Below are 25,789 nucleotides of genomic sequence, written 5' to 3' on the forward strand. Positions count from 1 at the left end.
TGTTATTATTCCTCCAAGGTGCTCTGTGTGGCTATGGGTTCAGGCAGCACACCAGAGCATGAAGAGCAAACACAGTACCCACTTCCATGGCCTTCCATGGCCACTCTGTGCCCTAGTTGACTCAGGCTGCCAGGACCCATCCCCATACCTGCCCTATGCTGCCTGCAGTTATCATGGGGCCTGTGAGGGTCTCTTGGCCCCTTCGTCCTCATCTTTCCCACAAGTGGCTGCTGCTGCTCTGACTGTGTGTCTCAGCAAATCCCTCCTTAGCTGAGAGGGAATGGCAGGAAAGTGGTGCAGCCAGAACTCAGACCCGATCCTCTTGGCCCCAGACAAGATGTTTTTTCCTGTGGTCCTACAGCAAACTAACCAGAGTATTGTTTTGCTGCATCAAAAGACCTTCTGGACTTCCTTTGGGTGGGGTCTGTACTTCCCCAGTGCCCTCAGCCTTTTGCCAGCTGTGCTTGCTCAATCCTGCTGAGAACCAGGGTCTGAGGGATGACTTGGGCGGCTCAGATCACTCCCTCTCTTGGCTGTTCTCAGTTCCCAAGAACTGGGGACAATGGTCTATCCACCACTGGCCATCACTAGCATCTCTGGCCTCCTTCCTGACTGGGGCTTCCCCAAGACCAGCATGTGCCTCTGCCCTGTCAGCACTCACAGGGTTTTAGGGTCACCATGCTGTGGAGGGAGTGGCTGCCCAGGCCTCAGTCCTGAGAAACAAGCAGAAGATAGTCCAAAATGTAGTATGTTCTGAGGACAGGATCAAGGTGACTGGTTTCCTAAATTTCTCATAACACAGATGACAGTTTTATAGTGAAAAGAACTAACAGCTGCACTGTTCTTGGGTTTAGGAGGCAGGTGTGTGGGGTGTGTATGAAATGAAGAAAATAGGAGACCCCACAGTAGCCACCTGAGAGCGTTTGGGTGGCCCCCATGCCATGAGTGGCCCCTAACATCCCTTGTCTAACCTTAGCTCACGAACCACCAGGAGCTGTGGGCCTTCATCGTGACCAACCTGGCGAGTGTGTATATACGGGAAGGAAATAGACACCAAGAGGTAGTAGGTGACATGCTTCATGTTTGGTATCCTTTCTTTCAACTTCTATTCAGGGGCTAGGGTGGGGGGTGTCCTGGGCACTAGCCACCTCAGCAGTCTCAGCATATCTGTCCTCAGAGTGCAGCATGGGTAAGGAAGGCCACATCTGGGACATAAACATTCCTTGGCCAAGTAACACTTCTTCCTGTTGAAAACAAGCCAAGCTTTGTCAAATCTCCCAGAGCCAATTCAGTTTCTTCTACCCTGAGGTTTCTGTTGTAGAATGACAGTGAGGCCTGTGGCTCACTTCTTGGGAATGATAGCTCGGGCTGTTGTCATCTGCACTGGGCCCCAGGTTGTCCTGATGCTCCAGACGTGGATCGTGAGAGTAAAGGGCATAGGGTTTGTCCTCAAAGGACAAGTGCCCTCATACCAGTTTCCCCTGCAATCCCCCTCAGCCCTGAGATCTGCCCCTAGCCCTGAGATTCCCTGCACCCCTGGGATCCCCTCTCAGCCCTGAGATTTCCCCCAAACCCTGGCATTCTTATTCCAGAGTGTACCAGATTCAGCCACTCCTTTCCACCCCATAGCCTTCATTTTAGTTCAGGCTACCATCATCTCTTGTCTGCAGATAGTTTAGCTGACCTCCCAGATTCTGGATTGGTTCGGATGCTTTGTGCTACAGGCAGCAGAGAGCCCATCCTTGGCCCCTTGGCAGTCAGGAAGCAGCAGGGCAGAGTCATCTGGAGGCCAGGTGTGGACTCCGTGGGTCATGGGGGAGCTCAACTCCCCTCTGTCTTTTCTCCCTGCTCTCACCCCTCCCTGTTCTGCCTCCTGGAGGGGCCTTAAGGGAACCAGGAGCCCCTTGTCCCAAACCCAATCTCCAAAAAACAGCCTGAGAAGACCTAAAATATTAGTCATGCGCTTCCCTATCAGAGCCTCTCGAGTCCCTTCCTGCACCTCCAGATAAACCATACTCCACCTCTAGCCCCAGACCCATGCAGGCTCATCTCACTCCTCTAGGCCTGACTCCTTGGACCATAGAAAGGCAGGGGCTGGGCAGTTGCCCATGCACCCTGACCCCCTCACCTGGCATAGGGCAAGATAGGTTGAGGTTGCAAGGACCCTGCACCAGACCCTTCACACTGGAGGCTGTGATTCCCATGGAGAGTGGTGTATGAGGAAGTAAACAGCTAATGTAGTGTCCAATAGCTCCCTCACCTGCTCTAGAAAATCCTGCCCCCTCTACCAGCAGGTTGCCTAGGCATGAGACTCAGGGTGAGGACTCGACGTCATCAGATGGAAAAGTTCAGGCAGCCCTGGTCAATTTACTAGCATATTTGGGGCTGAACTCTCAAGTTTAGAAATGGCAGAGTGATCCCAACTGACGTTTCCTTTGCAGCTATACAGCTTGTTGGAGAGGATCAACCCAGACCACAGCTTCCCTGTCAGGTAGGTGTCCCCACACTGAGGTCCCACTTTACTGCCTGTCTTACGTATTCTCTGCTCTCTAGGGTGGTGCCAGCACCTGTGGGGCCCCTGACTACTCCGTGACCCCAACACCTTGTACCACCACCACCCACTCCCATTTTGTGAGCCTGCTACGTTTACAAAAACCCCACCAAGTTGTGACACTTTGCTCTTCACCCAGCTCTCACTGCCTTCGAGCAGCAGCTTTCTACGTGCGCGGACTCTTCTCCTTCTTCCAGGGACGCTATAATGAGGCCAAGTGAGTGCTAGAGAGGGCGGGCAGCCTGGGTTGGCCTTCTGGGTGGTTTTCTGTCCTGGCAGTATGTGCTCAGGCCCTCTGTCTTCCCAATGGACGCGTTCTACTCAGGGCTGTGAGGCGTTCTGATAGGGCCTCATCTGTTCTTCTCATGTAGGCGATTTCTGCGAGAAACTCTGAAAATGTCCAATGCAGAAGACTTGAACCGGCTCACAGCCTGCTCTCTGGTGCTTCTGGGCCACATTTTCTATGTGTTGGGGAATCACAGGGTGAGTGACCTGGGCCGGGTCGAGGGGCAGGGAGCCAGTGTGGTGCTTGGGTGGGGCACCACCAAGCAGCACTTTGTATCCTGTGTCCCTCGATGATCTTGTCTCAGTGGATTCCCCCTAGCCCTCTCAGCTCCATGAGATTTGGCAAGGGCAGGCTCACACAGCTTGGGGAACAGAACTAAGGAACTTTGGATCCCTGGAGGGTGGGTCTGTGGGGCAGATGGACCCAGTGCTTGGTGAGGCTGCCTAGAGCTGGCGGGGCTGAGGCAGATTACCCTTTGTGTGTGTTACTACCTGGGGTGGAGAAGTGTCCTCTCAGTCAGAATCCCTTGGGTTCTGTTTGTGCCTAGCACACATGGTGTCCTTATGCCACCCTTGTTTCCGCCCTCACCTAAAGTGGCTCTTGGGTCTGGTCCCACCGGGATGGACCTGTTCCGAGTCTCCTCATCAGTTGTGCATCATCACCTGCTCTCACCCAATGACCTCACCTGCCTTTAATTTTTTAAAGAAAACGTTGGACCTATTATGAAGTGTGCCTATTCATCATAGAAGTTCTGAGAAGCAAAGTTGAAAATCATTGCATGTCCTCTGTCTTCTGGCTCTTTCCACTGCCCACCCCTGCCCACACATAGGTTTTGGTTTTCAGGATGTTTTATAATTATACTTTATCTTACCCTACACCACTGTAGTAGAGGGTTTTTTTGTTTTTGTTTTTGTTTTTTTTAATAAGAGAGAGAGGGAGAGAGCCATCAATGTACAAGAGATACATCAATTAGTTGCCTCTCACACCCCCCCAAATGGGGACCCAGCCTGCAACCCATGCATGTGCCCTGACTAGGAATCAAACCAGGACCTTTTGATTTGCAGGCTGGCACTCAGTCCACTGAGCCATGCCAGCCAGGGCTATATTAGAGTCTTTTTTTAATGGCAGCAAGAATTTTGAAGTGGTGTCTACTCTGTAGTTTAGACAGCCTCACTTGAGCTATTTTCATAGGACAAATGATACAGGTGTCTTGACTAAAGTTTCATCTGACCAAACCCTAGTGCTTTCTAAGAATGAGTTTTTTCAACGAGCCTGGCAGGTTCCCCTCCCCACAATTGTATGACAAGCGTTTTATAAGACCAACGGGCCCTGCTGCTCAGGTCTTGATTTCCATGGCTGGGGATGTCACCACCCCCAAAGAGAAAAGATGAGCTGTGAGTTCTTCCTTCTGAGTGCAGCTCTGAACATAGTGAGGACAATGGCCTCAGTGTGTGTCTGGGCAGCATGAAGCTCCACTGAGTATCAGCTGCGTGCCTATGTCTTATTGTGGTGGCTGTGATTGTCCCATTTCCATATGGAGAGATCAAGGTCACAGCCCCAAACTGCAGGCTCAGGCTTAGAACCAGATTTCCCTGGCTCTCATTTATCTAGCAGTGTCCAGAAGCCACCTTGAGCAGGACAGAGTAGGCAAGGCAGCTCTTCAGCTGCACCTCTGGTTTATGTTTGGAGTGACCCTGGGGCATCTTACTGAGCTTGGGAACCTGCACTGTTCCCTGTGTGTCAGGGCTGGTGTGGGATGACATGGGCCCCCAAGCACCCTCAGACCCAGGCTTGTCCTTAAGCAATTCTAGGTCTGGGGGAGACACTTGCAGACACAGCCAACTTTACTCTAGCTTACTAAGCTAGAGTGTCCGTGGGCATGGCGAGTTTGTACGTGGCCTCCCACAGGACACCATAGGATCACACAAATCTTCAAAACCAGACTGTGGGGCAGCCCCAAGCTGACATGGGAGAGCCAAGAGGGATGCCCCCTCAGGTGGCTTCCAGACAGAAGCCCAGTCCAAGGCCTGGAGGAAAAGAGTGGTTTTTCCTGTCCTGTGCATTCTGAGGTCTTGGAAAGGCTTGGTTCCGTCTTGAAAAGCTTTGAGGTCTACCTGGAGCTCATCTTTGAGGTGCCAGTTGGAGAATGTGGAGTTGGTGGTCTTTTGTGTCTCTAAGGGGGCATGCCTGTATACCCATAGTTGGTGAAGCTGGACCTTGGGAGTTGGTTTTGAGGATTTGTAAGTCTCTTGGATACGTGACAAGTGTCCCCCAGGCCACTGCATAGGGAATTCTCTAAGTGTCACCCTGAACCCAACATTCCTTATGTCTGAGGAGGCCTCCCATGGGAGTGAGCTCTTCCTCCTTCCTGTGTCCATCAACCCTCATCACTCCTACTGGGCTGGCTGCTGCCTCCTCCCTGGCCTGGGACCCCAGAATCTGCCTTTCTGATTGGCTTCTGATCTGGGTCCAGAGCTGACTACTACCAGTGCCTTTTTGTCTGGTTAAAATGACAAGGCAAAGTTGTCATGGCAGCCGTGCCCTACACACAGCAGAGTGAAGGCAGTTTATTTTTCCCCAAGTGTCAAGGAGTACTTTCATAGAAAGGCATGTGAGATGGCCTCTGAAGTAGGAGTAGGAGTTTGCCAGGCAGCAGGAGGAGGGCATAGTCTGAGCCAGGTATGGCAGGTGGAGCCTAAGCTGTCCCTGCTGCCTCCCCAACTCCCTCACTACTCTTGGTCCACAGGAGAGTAACAACATGGTAGTGCCCGCCATGCAGCTGGCCAGCAAGATCCCAGATATGTCGGTGCAGCTGTGGTCATCAGCCCTGTTGAGAGGTGAGTACAACAGCCAGACCTTCCCAGAGATCAGAGATGCTGAGTAAACCCTGCTTGCCCTTTGCTCAAATTGGCCTCTACAGGCTACAACCCCAGTTCTAGCACATTCTTATGCTTTTGGGAGGCCATTTGAGGACACCAGGCTCAGTCATGGTGTCAGCTCAACACAGGGTCTGGTTTAGTCTCTCTGGGACTTAGGATGACTCTTGGCATGTGGGTGAAGACTTGGGCTGTGAGCCCTGGCACTCAGCCTCATTCTGTGGGGCAGGACTGGCCAGGATGCTCTGGGCACAGGGTGGGTGCTCATCAGGTAGCAGTGCTGTTACTGCTGCTCCCTCATTTGCAAGACTTGCTCTGGGCCCTGAGGAGGAGGCAGGGGGCAGGCTGCTCCTGTCTGGGTTTTATGGGCTTGTTCAGTTCTCCTGCCTCAGAATTGGGTGTTGGGTACCCTGCTCTCACGAGCTCCTGTGTGCCCAGGGGCCTTTACTGCCCAACCAGCTTCTGTCTGCCCTGGTGAGCCCTACTCCTCACCCAATTCAAGGACGCAGCTCAGGAGCACAGGAGGGCACATGTGAAGGCTTCTAGCAGGTAGGTTTGGCTGATCCTGAGATAGGTGACCTGCGAGGTGCACAGGAGCCCGCTAGTGGAGCCTAGGTTTGACCTTAAGGCTCTACCTACAACCAAGGGAAGGGTATGGGGGTGGTGGCAGGGCAAGTCAGGCTCACCCCATGTGTGTTTTACCCTCAGACTTGAACAAAGCCTGCGGGAATGCCATAGATGCCCATGAAGCTGCCCAGATGCACCAGAACTTCTCGCAACAGCTGCTCCAGGACCACATTGAGGCCTGCAGCCTCCCCGAGCATAACCTTATCACGGTATGGGCACAAGAATGGGGGAGACAGGATGTGGGTGTTGGTTGACTCCTCAGGGCTGGCTTATCTGGCCTGTACCCCTCCAGGGTGTGGAACACATTCCCTAAGGAGGAAGTACACACTTGGCTGCTATCTTTCTACATCTCTCCAGCAATTCCTAACTTAGCCTAGTCTCAGGAGCCCCTCAGGTGTGGGAAATGGCACCAATCACCCAGGCAGGTGATTTAGGGTCCCTCCTGGTGTCCATCTGACTCATGTGGAGCCCAGAGGGCCCTGGCTAGGTGACTTGTCTGAGAAGGGCAACGTTGCATATGCAGAAACTTAGCCCAGCGCACCCTGTTCCTCCCTAGGAAGGACCTCACCTGTGTGTTTCTCCTCCCACAGTGGACAGATGGCCCGCCGCCTGTGCAGTTTCAAGCTCAGAATGGACCCAATACCAGCCTGGCCAGCCTCCTGTGAGGCCCCTGGAGGGGGCCACCCAGCTTCTCAAGGCCTCCAGGGGGCCCAGTGTGTCCCTGACTTCCACCCAGATGGCTTTCCTCTGAGGCGTGCTGGCATGGTGTCCCCAGGCTTCTTTCCCAAGTGTCTCTAGAGCTTCCAAGTCCCAGGGGAGTGTGCAGGGTCAATTCCTACCATCCCAGGAAGGGCTGGGCAGCATTACCACTGTGAACCAGGACCCCGGTGCTGAGGCTTGCAGATGGAATGTTGGAGCCGACTTTCCAGAGCCATCTTTTAAAGTGGACTTGAACTGGCAGTCCTGCTACACATCCGAGTCAAACCTTCCTGGGACCTTGTCTGGATGGGGAGTGCCAGGGTGGGTGGCACTGCTGGGGCATTGCCACATGACTTCCATTGCCTGGGCTTCTGTGCCAGGCTGGAGTGTTCCCTCTGATCTCATGGCAGCTTCTAGAGCTCAGAGGCAAGACGACAGTTTTGGCCCAAAATTGTAAAGAAGTGATGGCGCACATCAGGGACAAAAACGCATGTCCTGCTACGCTTTTCTCAGCTTGCCTTTATCTGCAGTGTCCATCCTGACATCTAGGGCCTTTGGTCAGGGACCCTGGGGACCCAGGAACTCGCCTTCCAAACATCTGCACCTTGACTAGATCACTGTCTGGCCATGGGGGTACACAAGCTGTAGACATGGGTATGCACGTGTGTGCGTGCATGTGCTATAGACAGGTGTGCGCACACATGTGGACACAGTGTACATGTGTGTGCTATAGGTACAGGTGTGCATTGCGTGCATATGTGGTGATTATCAGAGCCAGAGCTGAGACTCCTCTGTTTACACCAGCCGCCTTCCCTGGTCAGCATCTGTATTGTGGGGTAGGAAGCAGGGGAGAGGACCCTCCTCAGCCCAACTCAGGGTGCCAAACAAAGGGGCTGGGACAGCTCTTTGGCTGCCTTTGTAGAGAATGTTTGCAGATGTCTGGAACTCAGCCAACCTTGCCCTTGTGAGGGAAGAGACCTACCTGCCTTGGGTCTCGAGACAGCATTGAAACCTCTTCCTGAGCTGGACCCCAGGAGGTTCTGCCTGTCCCAGGCAGCGTGCTCAGTTCTGTGCTGCTCTGGGATAGTCTAGAGATGCCCCAGTGGTGGTGGTGGGATTGGGGGCAGTTGAAGCAGCTGCCCCCTCCAGCTTCTGGTGGCTGGGAGTGGCTCCCTGCCAAGGAGCAATGAGTGGTTTTGCTGGTCAGCATGGCTTGTTGGTTTGAGTCTCGTTAACCTTGCACTGTGAAGGCTGCTTCTCGAGGCCTCAGTGCCTATGATGGAGGGATCACTGGGATCTGGGATCACTCAGGTAACTCCTTGGGCCCTGACTTTGGGTGTGCCTTAATCAAAGCAGGATTGTCAGCAGATCACCCTGCACTGGGCCACTTCCCTCACCAGACCTGAGGCAGGCCCTGCTGCCTACTTAGGGGCCAGTGACAGGCACACAAGTGAGCCACAAGTCAGAGGGACAGGACCCACCATCCCTGTGTCACCCAGGAGAACCTGGCCATGTCCAGGGCTGTCGCCTCTGCTGACATCCTGGTCCCATAAGGCCTGTGGAGGAGGGTATAAGCCCAGCCACAATCTGTCACCATTCAGTCTTCCTGTTCCATCAAGGGTGCCCCCAGGCCTTCCCCTCCATACCAAGGGATAGAGCCCCCATCTTGCTATAAGCTACATCTACCAGCCTGAATCTCACACTGTCTGACCTCTCCAGACCTACATTACTTCAATCACCCTGCACATTATGTTTGTCTCTGTGTATTTATTTAAGCCTTTCTTTGCTTCTAGGGCATTTTGTATGTAGAGCGGTTGGAATAAGAACCTCAAAACTTAAATGTCTGTCCTGATGTTAAAGTGCTTTTAGTGACCATTCTGTTATCTATGTATGTGTATGGTTAGGATAAGTTCTTAAGTTTACATTTTAAAATTTAGTACTCTATATTTAATATTCCACTTTAGCTTTATGAAAGCCAAACTATGTGTATGGTTTTGAACCTCCCCTTTACCACAGCATCTACCAATTACATCAAGCTGCCATATATACCTTCCTGTGAGTCCACATTCGGTACTTCACAATTTCTCATAAGAATTTAAGACAGGTAGCAAGCAAGCCAACAGGGAGATGTTGCAGAAGTGTCACACTGATAAGTGTTCAGAAAAAGCAGGTAACTCCAAACTCTTCAAGTGACAGGCCCTGCAGTAGCAAGATTCCTGTTGGCAGGTCAGTTGCTGAGAGATGGTCAGACCCTCGTGTGCTCTTCCCACCTCTTCCTGTTAGCAGAAGATCCTGGACCTGCAGGTCTGGGGTGCTGGTCCTGGAGGTGCCTCTGGGTTCCCTCAAAAGCACAGCTTCCTCCTGCAGGTGCCCACAGGCATGGTGAGGGTCCTCTCCCTGGGGGTAAGCATTTCCTATCCCACTAACTGGGAGCACAGGCAAGGAAATTGAGTAAAGGCATCCTGGCACAATGGATATGCTTGTGGTTGCATCTCTTTGTTTTGTTAAAAGGTTTTTTAATAAGTATGTTTGGCACAATGTCTTTTAACGGGTTTGTAATACAGTTTTAGCAGCCTGTAATTTCAGCTGGTGCTTTTAATCAGGAAAAACTTACAAATGCAAAACATTGTTTAAAAGACATAACCATAGAAGATAGCTCCTTGTTTGTGGATATTTTTCCTTTGTATTTAAAGTAAAAACACTTGCAGTAGCTATCACTCGCGGTAGTCTTGTTCTGCCTTCTCCCTCTCCTGTTGCAACCCTGACAAGCTCTTTCCTGCTCCACACAGCCATTGGGGCTGCAGGGACTTGGGCTAACTAACTAGGCATGAGGCTGCAGAGCTCAAAAGACCTTGTGGGAACTTGAGTCTTCCTCTCTGTTGATGATGTTCCTCTGGTCCAGCCCTGCCTGGAAGGCAAGGAACCCCTAAGACATCCCACACAAGGCCTGAAGCACTGTCTGTTCCTCCCTGGCTCTCAAGAAGACTTCCTCACACACCTTGGCCAGCCTCCGTGTATCTGGGTTTTTGTGGGCTTTTTGTTTTGGGGGTGGATGGTTTTTTTCCAGACTTTTTCTTTTTGAGGTGAAATATACAAAATCAGCCGTTTACTGTGTACGACCCAATGGTATTAAATACATTCACAATGTTGTACAACAGTACCTCTTTATAGTTCTAGAACTTTTCCATCACCCCAAAGACACCCTCCATCCCATTAGTAATCACTCCTCATTCCTTCTCTCCTATCCCCAGCAACCGCTAATCAATTGGCTATCTGCATGGATTTGCCTGTTCTGGATATTACATGTAGGTAGGATCATATACTATATGTCCTTTTGTGTCTGGCTTCCCTGACTTTGCATGTTTTCCAGGTTTATTCACATTGCAGTGTACCAGCATTTCATTCCTTTTTATGGCTAAGCATTATTCCATTGTGTGGATGGACATTTTGTTCATCCATCCATCCAGCTATAGGTGTTTGGCTGCTTCCCCCTTGTGGAGAGTGTGAGCAGTGCTGCTGTGGATGTGCCGCACATTTTTGTTTGAAGGTGTGTTTCCAATTCTCTTGGGTTGTGCTGTGGATTTAACGTACAGGAATGGTGCTGGGCTGCCACCTGTGCTGCATCAAATCCCTCCAGTAGTTCTTGTTCCTGCATCCCAAGGTGACGCCCAGGAGGTCTCAATTGCTTGCTCCTGCGGGCATGTCTGAGTACTCATTTGCGCCATGGTCCTGGAACCAAAATGCTGGCCACTGAATGTGTGGGTGATTCACCCCAGCATGGTGACACTGCCACCTCCACCTTTGAGGTCTGGCTTCCTCTGCCCCAACCCTGCCAACCTTGGCTCGGGCAGCTTTTTCACTTGGGGTACACTTTTGCCTGTCTGCTGGATGTCATTTACTCCACTGTAAGCCTCACAACGCCTGTGTAGGAAGTGTGTCCTGAGCTTGCTCAACCAGAGCAATGCCGCAAGCCCACAGTGGAACCAGCAGGCTGGTCCTGAGATGGCCACTGTTAATGGAAGTGGTCCTTGACACAAGAAGTCACCTCAGCCCTGGCCACCCAAGGTGGGGCTCCTTGCCGCCTCCCAGGGACCTGGGAACCTCACCCACACATGGAAGTGAGCGACTTGCCCCACAGAGATCCCCTACAGCCTTCTCATTCCTGTTGTCCATGCAGCTTCAGGAACCCAGCACCTGAGGGGATGTTGCTCTGGAAACTCTCCTAGCAGCCACCTCACATCCCCAAGCAGGCCTCACAGGCAACATTGCAGAGCCTGTTGCCAGCCAGGTCTGCTGACAAGTGTGACAAGACACAGTCTGGTTCCTCTTTGCTCATGATGTGGAAGAGATATATGTGAGGGACACAGGCAGGAGCCATCAAGCCGAGATGCAGGGAAAGTCCTGAGGCAGAAGATGTAATAGGGATGATGAGAAAGAGCCAGACAGGTTGTATCCACATGCCAAAAAATCTGCATGTTGTAGCCAAGGGAGGCGGAGCAGTGGGGCTCAGGTGGGGGGAGCAGGAGAGTGTCCTGGAATGCCTGGCTGGGCAGACAGAACCTCTTCCAATTAACCAGCAGTTGCCAGAGAATTTTCCTTAAAAACACCAGATGTTGGTGAAATGAGGAATGGCTGCTCTGGTCAGAGTTTTGAGAACCTCTCTAGTAATTCCAAACAGGTTTCTTCTGGCAGAACTGGTCAACACAAAGGGACACTGATCGAAGAAGTCCTCAGTGTCTGCAGACAAATTTGAGAAGTGGACAACAGGTGGGGCTGGGGGAAGGACAGAAGTGGGCCTCATAGAGGCTGGTGAGTGGCCAGGGCAACTGGCCTGAACATCAAATGGTCAGGACAGAGGTCATTAGTGGTCCTTGACACACACACACACACACACACATCTAAATCCTCAGAAATCTGCTGGTCACCCTGCCCATTCCTGGCCATTTCTGCCACCTGTCCGCTAGCCCCAGTCATGTCTCCCACCTGGATGTTGTCCAGCCTCCTCCTTGAATGGTCTGGGAACGTTCTGTGCTCCTTCTGTCTCCCTGCCAGGGGCACTCTCTCTGTAGCTGCTAAGCATCACCAGAACATCCTGGCCCCAGGACTGGCACATGGTGAGTGGGTCTGTGGGGCAGCCCACAGGAAGAGCACACGGCCCAAATCCAGGCAGATGCAGCAGATGCCACATGGACATCTGTCACAGCTGCCCACGGGTGTTAGCATGCCCAGTCACTGCAGCTGGGTTCCCCCCAGAAATACCAACAGGACCCTACTGTCCTGCAGGGGAGCGTGGACCTCACTCATACCCCCAAGCTGACTGATGGGCTCCAGGAGGATTGGGAATTGAAAAAGTCCCTGATATGTATTGATTTCATCCCTTGACCTCTTTGAGCTTTGGGTTTATATATCCTTGCAAAGAAAGCTATTCAGGGAAGTCCTGCCTCTGTGGTCCAGTCTGTTTAGCACCTGACATCACTTCCTTGATTTGCACCTCACCCAGCCTCTTCTCTCAACACAACCCAATTGGCTCAGAGCTGTGGACTGGACAAGGGAGGAGAGGTGCTTCTGGGGTCAGAGGGTGGCGTGCCTACCCCACCTGGAACAAGGGAGCTGGACCTGGAGGGCTACAGAGGCCTCACTATCTATCCCCACCCACCCTAGGAGGAAGCCCAGGGGGCCAAGGAGGGGGAGGATGATTGCTGACAAAATGAAATGTTTATTTCACCCCAAATTCATGCTCACACAGTGAGATTACAATACAATTAGTTGGGAAAGGGAAAGATTCATTTCTATGTGAATTTTATTTTCTTAGTACTTTGATATTTGTGATACTCTTTTCAAGGACCAGAAAATAGTTAAAGGGGTTATTACAGTGATACTTCATGAGGAATACAATACTCTCAACATATTAGAGCTGCTACAACAAATGTAATTTTAAAACACATGACACTCTTGAAACCCTGGCCTGGTAGCTCAGCTGGTTACAGCATCGTCCTGTTACACCAAGGTTGTGGGTTTGATCCTGGGTCAGAGCACATACATAAAAAACCCCTAATGAATGCATAAATAAGTAGAACAACAAATCAATGTTTCTCTCTTTCTTCCTCTCTCTCTCTCTCTCTCAAATCAGTTTTTTAAAAAACAACAAACAGATCAGTGCCTGTTTGCTCCATCCCTGTTCTATATGCTGAAAAGCTCTCTGAAACATAGCTCTCTAGAGATGGGCCACTTTGTCAGTGTGTGTTAGGTTTATTTTCTCTCTCTTCTTTTAAGATTTTATTTTATTTTTATAGAGAGGGAAGAGAGGGAGAGAGAAAGGGAGAGGAACATCCATGTGTGGTTGCCTCTCACAGGCCCCCTTCTTGGGACCTGGCCTGCAACCCAGGCATGTGCTCTGACTGGGAATCGAACCAGCCATCCTTTCGTTTGTAGGCCAGTGCTCAATCCTCTGAGCCACATCAGCCAGGGAATGTTAGCTTTGTTCGAAGTGTCATTTCTAGCCCCTGTTCTTGTACTTAGTATCTGTGCAATGTGTTCAGACTCCAACTGCAGTTAGGTGCACTCTGTCCAGGGTGAGTGTTTGTGTGGCCCTGAAGAAGTCCCACAACTACAGATTTCGGAGCACAAACGCTCCCTAAAGGGTTAAAGTACAAAACTGCTCAGAACTGTCATCGTGGACCGGAAGTGTATCTCCCCCACTCTGTCTTCACCTGCTTGTTTCACCAGTTGCTGTCGTCAAACTGGCCATCCCATACTTGGCCACCAGGGGGAGCAGATGGCCCGGGCAATGTCCCCACCAGGGAGGGAGAGCAGGACTTCGCCTGACCCCAGTGTGGCCAGGCCATCCTCATCTGCAGGGATGTACAATGATCTGGACTTCAGGGCCTCTCTGTTCCCCACCTGTAATTTTGGAGGTGGGAGATGCTGATTTCCAGGGCTCTCCAGGTCGGGGCTACACCATTTCCTCATTTACTCGCCAAATTTTTATTGGGCACCTATGGGGTGCTAGGGACACAGCAGAAACCATATTAGAAAAACTCCCTGCCTTCAGGGAGTGGAACTTCTACCAACAATGGGCCTCAAATAGGAGTGAGCACGGTCTCGCCTGTGAGAGGGGAGTAGCACACTGTAGGAGAGACAGCCAAGGGGCACGTGGGGGGTGCTATGACAGGACAGAGGGGAAACCTCCCTTGGCCAGGCCAGCCAGAGCCGCACAACTTTTCAAACATCTCCTACATGGCCACCCAGATGGGGGTCTGATGAATGCTGTGCTCATGACCTCAAGGCCAAGCAGCTGGGGCCGGGGCTGCCAGCAGTGTGTAGGCCTGAAAGGCAGCAGGCACATGGGTCAGATGGTGGCAATAACAAAGATGGGGTCACTGACCCCACCTATAATATGGAATTCAATAGCAGGTACCCAATGGCCAGGGCACTTCTGACATTGGATAGGGCAGTGGCTCAACTTGGCCCCAACCACAAACCAAACCCTGGCAGATGTCTCAGAGCCAGATAGATCCCCAATCTGAGTGCCCCTAACCCCTGCCCAGTGGCCACCACGCTGTTTCCTGAGCCACCCCCTCCTCCGGAAAGGGGACTTCATCTCCAGAGGAAGTTTTTCCTGCCTCCGGAAAGTTCGTCTGTCCTCTGGCCAGGACAGAGGGAAGTCCCAGCTGAGCCACACCCAAATCCCTCTTTCACAGGATCTGTTTCTCTTTCAGCATCCAGTTCTCCTGAGGCCCAAAACCTTGACTTAAGGAGATTATTTTTCCAGGGATCATTTGCCCCTCCCTGGCTGTGTCCTGGAATGGCTCAGGCCACACCCAGGTTTGGCCTGGCTGTGGGTACCACCATGTGCCTTGTCTGTGGAGTGCAGGGACAGAGTAGGCTTTGCACAGAGACAGGGCCCATGGCCATGTTGGCTTAGCTCCTGTGACAGGACCAGAATCTTCCAACCTTTACATCTTATCTGGAACTCAAGGCCAGTGAGGACGGCAGAAGAGGGGATGAATGCTGAACATACTACTATCCTTTTCTTAAGTCCCATGGAAAGGGCCAGAACCTAAGTCTGGCTCCATATCCAAACAACATGACACCCGTCTGTGATGTGCAGGATGTCAAAGGCATTTTGATCAGTGCAGTGGGGACATCTAACAAGAGTTGGGGGCACTCAAAGGAATCACCATTTCACAGTCACAATGTGTGGCCAAAGTGGACTTTTGAAGCTGGTTATTCTCTCTCTCCCAAGCCACACTAGACTCTTACCTTCATGGCTGACCAGTTTCTCCAAGGGCACCAGGCCGCCGTGGGGTCCTGTGAAGTGGAGTATTCAAACCCAGCTGGGGCCTAGCCCATGGAAGATGCTCTATCACTCTGAGATATACTAAAGGAGTATTTCAAATCTAAAGGGGTTCCCTGTGTTTTCATTTGCTAAGTCTGGCCACCCTGGCCACCCTAGAGGCTCAAGAACATCTTTGAATAAAGGAAGAGCTGGAAGATTACTGTGTCCAAACAAGGAATTTTACAGGGGAAACAGAGGTCACAGTACTTTGCAGCACACTTACTTTTTCTTCCCCTCAGAATAAAATCCCACCTCTTCCCAGGCCCCTATGTCAGCTGGCCCGGTGCTCACTGGCGCCTCAGGACTGTGGTACTTACTGTCTCTTCTGCTCAGAAGGCTAGTCCCCAGGCTGAATCCTTTGTTAAGATTCAGGTCTCTCATCAAATCTACCTGTTCACAAGCCTCCAACTCTTGTCCTGGCTGGAGGTCACAGGGTCACACTGTGAGGTTACTCTTCATCATCATTAGCAGTTGAAATCATCTTGTTCACTTTGTTAGCCTGCCCCTCCCCCCTCCACTTGCTTACTACGGCATCCAGGGTGTGACCACAGGCCTCTGAGTAGCCACGAGTGACAGCTCCAGTGGGGAACCTGAGCCCTTGCACAGAACCTCCTGCCACAGGTCCCATGTGCCCCCAAGCTGCAAACTCCTAGTTCTCAGTATCACTTGAAGAAGAGCAAAAGTTTCCAGACCAGGGGGTCCTGTTGACTCCTGCAGTACTAGTAAGAAGGTCAGTTAGTCTCTAGATGTGTGCAAAAGGTGGTGGGTAGCCCTTCATAACCCTTGACATGTGGAAATACACTGACCCAAGGATCCTAGGACCTTTGTCCTTTTTGGAAGGCCCCAAGGCAGAGTGGACCACAATGTGGGGCCGAAGGTGCTCAGTTCTCAGGAACATTCTAGAGATTGGAACCAAATTCCAAAGGACAGTCCTGAGTCACTGACTGAGGGTGCCTGCCTCCGTGGTGAGAAAGAGTCCCCCATCGAACACTCGCTTTCCATTTGAGATCAGAGCATGCACACTGTGCCTCTGGCTGTGCACAAAATCAAAGTGGACCTCCGCGTGTGGAATGGAACCTCTCTGCAGGGACACGCAAGAGAAAGACTGGTGATAGCAGCTGGGCTAGGGGACAGAGAGCCTGAGAGAGATGCCTCCTCTCCAGTGCCTTTGCCTACTGCTCTACCCCACAATGCCTGGTCCTTGTTAGGGGTCCACTGAATATTTGTGAAATACATTAATATACAGTCATCCCTCAGTATCACAGGGAATTGATTCCAGGACCCACATGGATACCAAACTCCAAGAATGCTCAAGTCCCTTAAATGAGGTGGAGTAGTGTTCATATACAGTCTATGCACATCCTCCCATATACTTTAAATCATGCACATCCTCCGGAATACTTGGAATCATCTCTAGATTACTTATAATACCTAATACAATGTAAATGCTATGTAAATAGTTGTTGGACTGTATTGTTTAGGGAATAATGACAAGAAAAATCTATGTACAAATTCAGTACATAGTATATGTCAGCAACAATGTATTTATTTATTATTTACATATTTACTTTTTAGAGAGAAGGGAAGGGAAGGAGAAAGAAAGGGAGAGAAACATCAGTGTGTTAGAGATACATCGATCCATTGCCTCTCACATGCCCCCAACTGGGGACCTGGCCCACAACCCAGGCATGAGTCCTGACTGAGAATCAAACCAGTGACCTTTCGGTTTTCAGGTTGAAGCTCAATCCACTTAGGCATGCCAGCCAGGGCAACAATGTAACTTTAAAAGAAAATATTTTTGATCTGCCATTGGTTGAATCTGAGGATATGGAACCCTCAGATACCAACTATAGCAATGAATGAGTAAACCCCAAAATAACAAATAAAATGAAGGCACTAGGTATTTTCTTTCATTCCAGACCACCCTCTCAGTGCTCACCCTACCACCCGCCCACTGCCAGCCTCATGCCTGCCCATGGGGGAGGAGGAGGGGAAAATCTGTGCTAACCAAACAGAATTGTATAGTTTCTATGTGTCTGGGAGAAAGTATCTCTCTTCCAACTGTCTTATCTGTGCTTCAGCAGCAATTCAGGAGAAAATTCTCATAAAGAGGACCAGAGCTTTGGTGAGCAGATGGGTTAAAGCCTGAGCAGCAGTGGGAAGGACAAGCCTGGCCCAGTATGGGTGCAGGCAAATGCAGGGAGCCTGGAGGCCTCAACATAGAAACACTGACTTTTTAATCATTCTTTCCCTGGGAGAACCAAGGCCACTTCCTGCTAAAGGATGCAGGTTTCAGTAGATCAGCAATTCACATATGTGAACCTCAAAGTGTTTGGCAAACCCTAATGAATTATGTAGTCCAAGAATCTTAGGAAGCAATGATGGAGGGGGCACTTTGCTGTGTGCACTTGAACTGCCACTGTCATTGAGTGAAACTGGAGGGCTTTAACTTTTGTGCTTAGTATCCTTTCCACTGGTATTAACCAGCTGTCATTTTTTATTGGCAGTGGGCATTCTTCCTTGTCCAAGACTACAACACCAACAGGAGGTCTCTGCAGGCTGGCAACCATCAGGTCCTCATTTTTCTGCCATCGAGGCCCTGACTTCTTTGCTGCCTGTGTAGTCACCTGGTTCGCTCCCATTTCCCTATTTGGTTGTGAATGTCACTTAGCCAGTTTGCCCACATGATTTCTCAGGCCCATGAAGGGACACACCTTGATGCAGAGAGATGCAATCGCTGCTACCACTGTGGAAAGGAAAGCTCATCCTTGGTATGGGTCATGTGTTTTTATGTCAGAAGCTTTGCTCATGTAAGCCATTTTGGTGGGGCATTTCCCTCCCTCTGACAAATGCCCATTTGCCTTGGATTCTTTGAGCATACAATTTTCCAGCAAATGGGACTCTTGCTTATGCTCAGGATTCCAGACTTCATGGACATACCTTAATCCAACATCTCTGCCTCTAGGCAATGCCTTTTTCCAGAGAATCAGAGAAATTCTGTGCATTCCTAAAATAAAAAGGTAAGATGTCATAATAGGTACTGACATTTCCAGGGATCAGTCTGGAAATTACACAGGATAGCTCTGAAATAACCTCAATTTATTTGCAAGCTCCCTTTGACAAAGTCAATTTAGGTGGTCTTGATCTGGGTTAGGGCCCCCACTTGCTCTTGGCTCTTGAGTTTGGAGATGCTATTAGACCTGTATCCAGAATCTTCCCACAGCTTGCCTAAGAGAAAGACAAGGTGCAGGGATTTTTAGTTTCTCAACGAGGTTCTGCTTTGCACAAGGAATCAGGGACACAGGTCCCCCTTCTCCCCTTTCCTGCACATAGGCCAAAAGTGAGATTAAGGCAATGCAAGCTTAGTATACAGCCATAAAGTAGCAGTGGGATATGAACAAGTCACATTGCCCTCTGGGCCTCTCAATTTCTCATGTATAAAATGAAGGGGTTGGACAATGAGCTGCTCTTTGATCCCAGTTCAATTCAATAACTATAAAAGCACTGAGGGATTACTTAAATGAATAAGGCTGGATTCCTGCTCTCAGAAAGCATTCTGGTTGGTGACTGGAATGAAATGAAAAGCTCCTGAGGCCTTCTGTGCACCAGGCATGGTGCAAGGCATTTTGACCTCACTATCTTCGTTGCAACCTTTAGATATCCCTGTTCTCATTTCTGATATGGTTGAGGAAAGTAACTGGTCTAGCTAGAGAGTGGCAGGTGTGGGTTTGACCCATTTTGCTAGCCACCAACGACCAAGTGTTTATTGTCCACCCAGACTGTCTCAGACACTTGCAGAATGTGGTATACACCAGAGGTGCAAACGAGGTGCTCTGGGAACACATTGTCTTCATGTTTCTAGTGGCTTCATTCCCTAGCCAAGGACTCTTGGTCCAGGCTCAGATCACTCAGGGAGTCAGGCCCCATAAGGCTCCCTGCCAACCTCACATCCCTGAGACTCACAGATTTTATTTACTTTTCTTACAGGAATATCAGCCCACTTGTAACAGTAACAATAATCCTTTCCACCCTAGTACATTGCTTCGTGGTTTACAAAGCAATTTCACATCCATTATCTCATTTAATCACTTCCTCCCCTACATGCCTACCACATTTTTTTGGTATCTATTTAATGTAACATTCTGCTTTGCCTAACAGACCTATTTTCCTTCATTGTGTTCATCTTGGCTCACAAGTTCCTTCTTATAAATCAGATACCTCAGCATCTTGCACAGTTCTGCGCACAAAGGTGGGGGGAGTGCGATAAAAGTTTGGCATATTAAATCCTTACAGTATTGTGGGTCTTTTTCATTGTTACCTTCTTCACTCCTCTAAATCAATGGACATTTGGTTCCCTACTAAGGGCAAAGCTGGGTTCTTGGGGGAAAAATCAGACAAGGAGTTCAGATTAACTGGGGGAAGGCAGGGGCAAAGGCTTCTAACACCTGGTAGGATATGGTACCTACTACAACGGAGTTTGAGTGACTGATTAGTTTTGTCTGGGGGTGGGTGGAAAGCAAAAATGTTTCTTGGAAAGGCCCCACCCAGTAGAGAAGGAAACAGAGACAGAACAAAATCAGAAAGAGCCACAGATTTGACCATTGGGAAAGAGTAGGCAGTGGCACAGAAAAATTCCCCTCAAAAAAGGGGAAAAGGGCCCAATGACTAGCTTTTCCAAATAGAAGCATAACACCCCACAATTTTCTAGGGAAGAGGAGTTGAATGGTCACAATTTGTAAGAAAAACGGAACCTTTCCTGCAACACGCTGATACTGCTTAGAGAAAAGCTCAGGGAGGACAACTTCCTGGCGTTTCTTTAGTAAAAGGAGCGAGGTGAGGGTCATGGATTTCCTGCAGTTCCTCTCTGTTGAGGAGTGGTGTGTGAGGTTCAGAATTTCTCCTCTGGTTGGGGGAGGGACACACAGAGTCGGGATTTCCCGTTATCTTCAGATAGGAAAGCCAGGGGCACAAAGCCCCAACTGCTCTTCAGACAAGGCAGGAGCCAGTGGCCGCCGGTAATGCTCAGAAGAGGCAGGGTATGTTTTCCCAAATACTGCTCAGGAAAGGCAGTGAATTTGGGGCTTTGAATTCTCCAAATTATTTTTAGTAAAGGGAGCAGGAAAGCCCTCTCAAGTTTTCTAAGAAAAGAGAGCTGGGGTTCCGAATCTGCAAAATCAGCTTTATTCTAGCAATTCTCCTGAGAAAAGCGGGCAGGGCAGGAACTTCCAAGATTCTCTTCAGCAGAAGGGTCAGGAAGCAAGAGTCCTGAAGATTCTCCTCAGAACAGGAGCCAGAGGCAAGGATCCTGAAGACTCTCCTCAGAAGAGGGTCAGACCCACAGCACTAGTCTGAGAAGAGCACAGAGGCAATGAACTCCCTGGAGAACAGGGAGGGGCCACAGCTCGCTCAGTCTCCACAGAGCGCGCCTTACGCGACCCCGCCCACCACCCGGCGTACCCGCTCCACGCCCTCCCGGCCCAGGCTGCCTCCGGTGCATTGTGGGTGGGGCGCCCCTGCTGAGCACTGCGGGGAACCCCCTGCCCAGCCAGTTGTCCGCCGCTCGGCGGCCCAGTCGAACCGCCTTCCAGGGTCCGAGCTTGCCGGCCAAGGATTGACGCGTCTCCCAGGCCCCGCCCTTCGCGGTGTTCCCTTCCCTAAGCTTAAGACCCGCCCCCTCAAGGTCCTGACTGGCCCTGAGGCCCGCTCCACTCTACCATTGGCAGACCAACCGTCAGTCACTCTGTTCCACCTCCTCGGACCCGCCCAGGCCGTCGGCGCAATCCCGAGGGCGAGCCGGCCGGAGCGCTTATTGGCCGCGGGGCGCTGTCCGTCATTATGATGGACACGCCCACTGAGGGGGCGTGCTTCCCAGAGGCCCCGCCCGGACCTCATTGGCCTGGGGCGCCGCCACTCGGCAGGACGCGCCTCAACCCGGAAGTGTGTGAGGCGAAATCTGCCTAGCAACCGGGGAAGCCGGGCTGGGAAGCGGGCAATTTCAGTGTGAGACTGAGCGGCGAGACCGAGCCGCGGCTCCGAGTGCGGCGCGGCGGCTCCTCCCGCCCGAGGTCAGCGCCCCGGCGCGCGCACGCGCACCCCGTCGCCCGAGCGCGCCTCGCGCCGCCCGCACTGTCTGTCGGTCCGCAGTCCGTCGTCCTGTCGCCACTGCCACCGCGGGCGCCACCTGAGGGAACTGCCGCCGCGGGATCCGAGCGGACCGGACCCGACCCTGCCGTCCGAGGCCGTCCGGGACCCAGCAGCTGCCCGCGGAGGCGCTGAGCAACTTCGGTGAGTGAGGGGCCAGAGCCGCTGGTGGCGGGTCCCCGGCTTCCGGTGCCCCGGGCTTTTCTGGGGCTTCCGTTTCTCCGAGGTGACCGCCTCCAGTGCGTGGACCCCCTTGTCTGCGGGGACCTGCTTCTGTGAGGGAGGCCCCCACCTCTGAGGGGAACCCCCGCTCCTCTGAGGGATCCCTTTTTTCTGAGGAACCCCACCTCAGTGAGAGACCCCACTGTGGTCTCCCGCCTCTCTGGCAGCGCCCTTCTCTGATGGACCCTTCACTTTTCTGAGGGTCCTCGTCTCTCTGAGGGCCACCTCTACTTCTCTGGGACCCCTTGTCACCTTAGGGAGCCTCCGCTTCTCTCAGGAGACACTCCTGCTTCTAGGGGACCTTCCCCCTCCCTTCTCTGGGGGACCTCCACCTCTCTGAGACCTCCCCTCTTCTCCAGGGATCCCCCTGTCTCACTCTCTGAGCAGAGTCCAGCTTCTCTGAGCTGTTTGTCCCACTTTTCTGATGTGTTCCCTTTTCGTTTTTGCTTTTCTAAGGTGTTTGCCACTTTTCATAGGTTCCCTTTCTCCCTACTTTTCTGCGATGTACTCCCTACTTTTCTGTCCCCACTTGTTTGGGTGACCTCCCCCTTCTACCAAGTATCTCTCAATAATTAATCAGAGGTGTTCCTGCTTCTGTCAGAATCCTTTTTGGAGGTGCTTTCTACTTTTCTGAGCTGTCCCCCACCTTTTTTGGGATCCCCTGCTTTTTGATGATTGCCTCCACTCACCTGAGAGGTCCCAATTACTCTGAAGTGCCCATACATTTGACTGGACCCTTAGTTTTCTGAGAAAAAATTGCTCATGTTTCCAAAATATTTTTCATTTCATGTGGGTTCCCCACTAATCTATGGATGCTGCAATGTTTGGAGGAGTCCGTAGCTTCTCCAGAGGTTCTCCCCCTCATATGAGATGTCTCACTCCTACGGGCTCCTCACATCTCTGAAGTATGCCTGCACTTTTCTAAAATACCCCTCTGCTGATGGGAGACATGGTGGATTTCACCACTTCTCTGAAGGGTCCCCTTGCATTTTGAGGCCTTTCTCTTCCTCTTGCCTGAGGACATGTCCCCTTTCCTGAGGTTTTCCTCCTGATTCTCTTTTTAAATTTTTAAAATTATTTTATTTTTATTTTTGATTTACCTTTCCCCCTTGATTTTCTCGGAGAGAACAATTTCCCTCATTTCTCCTTGGAACTTCAAGATTCCTTTGTTTCTGTTTGTGGCACCCACTTCCCTTCATTCTGGAGGGAAAAATGTGCCTTCCCTTCAGTCTTCTTTCTTGCCAGATGAGGGGGTCTTCTCTCAACTTTTACCTCAGCTTCCAGGGACCTGAGAGGTTTTGTGGCTAGAAGGGATATTGGGAGATGGGGGGCGGGGAACCAATTCCCCCAAACCAAAACAAAATACTGTTTTCTTTTGTCCTTTAAGACTTGCTAGATTTGGGGGAGCAGGAGCTGTTGTCAGATGACCACCTTGGTCACTCTGTTTTTGAGCCTTGGGGCTCCTACTGTGTTGTCAGGCCAGGATAGAGGCAGGAGAGACAGGGCTGGAACATTGTTCGCCCATTATCACACTGTCAAGCTGTGGGACTGATCCACTTCCTGTCCCATGCCTTAGTCCTCCCTCTGCACAGTGTAACTCACCCCCCCCCCCCCGAAAAAAAGGGGGGGAAAAGAAAAGTGCTCCTTCATATCTTTCTGTTGCATTTTTTCTCCCTAGGCCCTCTGATTTACCCTTGGTTACTAGAGGCTCCTCAGTTTGTGGGTCACTTTGGTTTGAAAGGCAAGGCAAGAAGCAGGAAATGGGTCACCTTAGATCCAGGAAGGGTGGAAGGGAGGAAGGGAGGCAAGGGACAGGGGTTTTGACTTCATTTCTGTAACTTATAGGTGACTTGAACCTGGCCAAAAGAAGTTTTTACATGGCTTTTATAAATCTTATGGGTACCTTTTTTTAATGCCCACCCTAGATTCCAAGTTCACTTCAGGAGCTAATTTTATCTGCTTTGCCAAACACAGAGCTCTCTGGAGCCCAAGTAGATGAATGCTGGCATTGAGAGATGGTCCAAAGGACAGGAATGAACTCAGTTTGAAACCTGAGTAACTTGTAACCACTTTGTGTCCATGCACAAGTTTCAGACTAAAAACATGGAGAGAACGTTCCTGAAGTGGAGTTTTGAAATATAGGCTGAACTCCTGTTTGGTTTAGTATTTCAGTGAGTTCTTCCTCTGACTCTGCTAGAACTGCAGGTCACTTTACAGTTTGACTTAAGCCTGTTTCTCTCCTGTTCGTTTCCATCTGGGTCTTGCTTAATTTGAGTCCTTTGTGAAGACTCCTGCTGAGGCTATAATTTGAGTTCTAAATCTGTCGGTGGACCATGTGGACACAAGTTTCAACTCGAGCTATTTTCTTCTGTAGAGAAGTGCTTGGAGAGTTTCCTGGGCCCTCTGCTCCTGGGGTAGTCAAGTCCAGGCAAGAAACTGCTGCAGACCTGGTTGCTCTTATACTGCCTCTTCCTGGTCAGCTGTAGGCACTGCCCTGAAGGGGACAGGAAGGATGATGGGAAGTTCAGGGCTTGGGGTGTCCTGAGGCGGAGCAGAGAAGTGCTGGCACATATTTATTATTTTAAATGAAACCTACAGGACCAGCAAGGTAGGCTGTTAGAAAGGGAAGGGGATGCTTTGAAGTCAGAAGGAACTGATAGAGATCTGGGTCTCTCCTCCCTAGTTGTGTGGCCTTGGACAAGTTATGGCATTAAAATTGGCATGTTACTAAATATTCAAGGGGTCACATCTCTGTGAAAGTGTGTAAAGACGTTTACAGACGAGAAGTGCTTCCTAGACATAGGAATGGTATAAATGAATGAATCTGAGATAACGAGTGGGTGGCAGACAGCACAGTGCCTAGCACATGGTTGGTGTGCAATAAAGGTTGGTTGTTGTGCTCAGGAGATTAGGGTTCTGTCCTACACTCTCAGGCCAGGAAGTACTTGACAATCTGCCAAGGCTAAATATGTCCAAAGAGAAAGAAACTTGGTATATTTCTTGTAAAACCCACTGGCCTCCTGAGTCTCAGGAATTTTGTGTTCAGGTAGCAGATGTGAGGTGGATTTGCTGTGTAGGAGACATTTGTGTTTGCCTTGGCCTTGCCTTCTCCCTCTGTAAAATGGGGTAATTTGTGAGTTAAAGGCAAGTAGGGAGATGTATTACTGTAATTAGACTGTAGGCAAGATAGAAGATTATAATGAACTTAGAATTGTGGGAAGAAAATAGTAAGAGAATCATAAACCTATAGGATCATATCCATATTTTGGGACTGGTTGAGTGAGTGATGGGTAGTAGTTACCTGGTGAGTAGTCTCTTGTACATTAGAATCTTGAAATAAGAACTGTTCTTTTAGGGTAATGGATCAGATTTGGGGACAAAAGACCGGGAAAGCATTTGACGCGACACAATAATAGTACATTGAGAGGGCCAGTGTGTGGCTTAGTGCCCATGAGGAGATCAAAATTCACCTTGAGCTCCCAGGATAGAGAGAGCTGTGGAAATGCTAACTCTGCCTCTGGGGGTGGGGGTGGGAGCCAGGTGGGCAGGACAGCTTCTTTTTTGAGAGGATTCTTTCTTAGCAGTTAGTGAAAGCCCTAAAATCATGGCCGTTGGGCCCAGCCCTTTCCATAGATGGCACTTACCCCTGATAGCTAAAACCTAGGGGAAATAATGGATGAAAATTTGAGTAAGGCTCCCATTGGCCTGATCCTATGGTTGAAGAAAAGAGTTTTCTTCCCAACTTGAATTATTCCCATTCCCTCCCTTCATGTCTCTGTCTCTGTCTCTGTCTCTGTCTCTGTCTCTGTCTCTCTCTCTCTCACCCACACACACACACACACACACACACACACACACACACACACACACGGAGTGACTTTACTGTTACTATTGAGGCCAAGAAATATCTGCCAATCTTAAATTTCTTTTAATTTTTTTAAAAAAGATTTTTATTTATTTATTTTTAGAGAGAGGGGAAGAGGGGGAGAAAGAGAAGGAGAGAAACACCTCTTGAAACATCAAGAGGTGGTTGCCTCTTGCATGCCCAC

At 50.5% G+C, this 25,789-nt stretch overlaps 2 protein-coding genes across 6 annotated transcripts in view; both read left to right on the forward strand.

Moving 5' to 3' along the window:
* MAU2 (MAU2 sister chromatid cohesion factor) overlaps window positions 1-9,751 on the forward strand; it is a 28,083-nt gene extending 18,332 nt beyond the window's left edge. For 2 of the 4 annotated variants that reach the window (XM_024560715.4, XM_053910690.1), the window contains 7 exons: window positions 977-1,063; window positions 2,442-2,491; window positions 2,691-2,768; window positions 2,923-3,034; window positions 5,584-5,674; window positions 6,422-6,549; window positions 6,931-9,751. In XM_024560715.4, coding sequence (XP_024416483.2) covers window positions 977-1,063; window positions 2,442-2,491; window positions 2,691-2,768; window positions 2,923-3,034; window positions 5,584-5,674; window positions 6,422-6,549; window positions 6,931-7,005 — 621 coding nt within the window. In that variant the 3' untranslated portion in view covers window positions 7,006-9,751. The remainder of the gene's footprint in view (window positions 1-976; window positions 1,064-2,441; window positions 2,492-2,690; window positions 2,769-2,922; window positions 3,035-5,583; window positions 5,675-6,421; window positions 6,550-6,930) is intronic. The other 2 variants (XM_024560716.4, XM_045195660.3) reach the window with 2 other exon arrangements.
* An 11,596-nt stretch (window positions 9,752-21,347) lies between these two features.
* Window positions 21,348-25,789, forward strand: part of GATAD2A (GATA zinc finger domain containing 2A) — a 105,703-nt gene continuing 101,261 nt past the window's right edge. For both annotated transcript variants that reach the window (XM_024560721.3, XM_024560723.3), the window contains exon 1: window positions 21,348-21,662. The gene's annotated coding sequence lies outside the window, so the exon portion shown is untranslated. The remainder of the gene's footprint in view (window positions 21,663-25,789) is intronic.

Source organism: Desmodus rotundus, chromosome 9 (genome assembly GCF_022682495.2).
Source record: "Desmodus rotundus isolate HL8 chromosome 9, HLdesRot8A.1, whole genome shotgun sequence".
Classification (NCBI taxonomy): domain Eukaryota; kingdom Metazoa; phylum Chordata; class Mammalia; order Chiroptera; family Phyllostomidae; genus Desmodus; species Desmodus rotundus.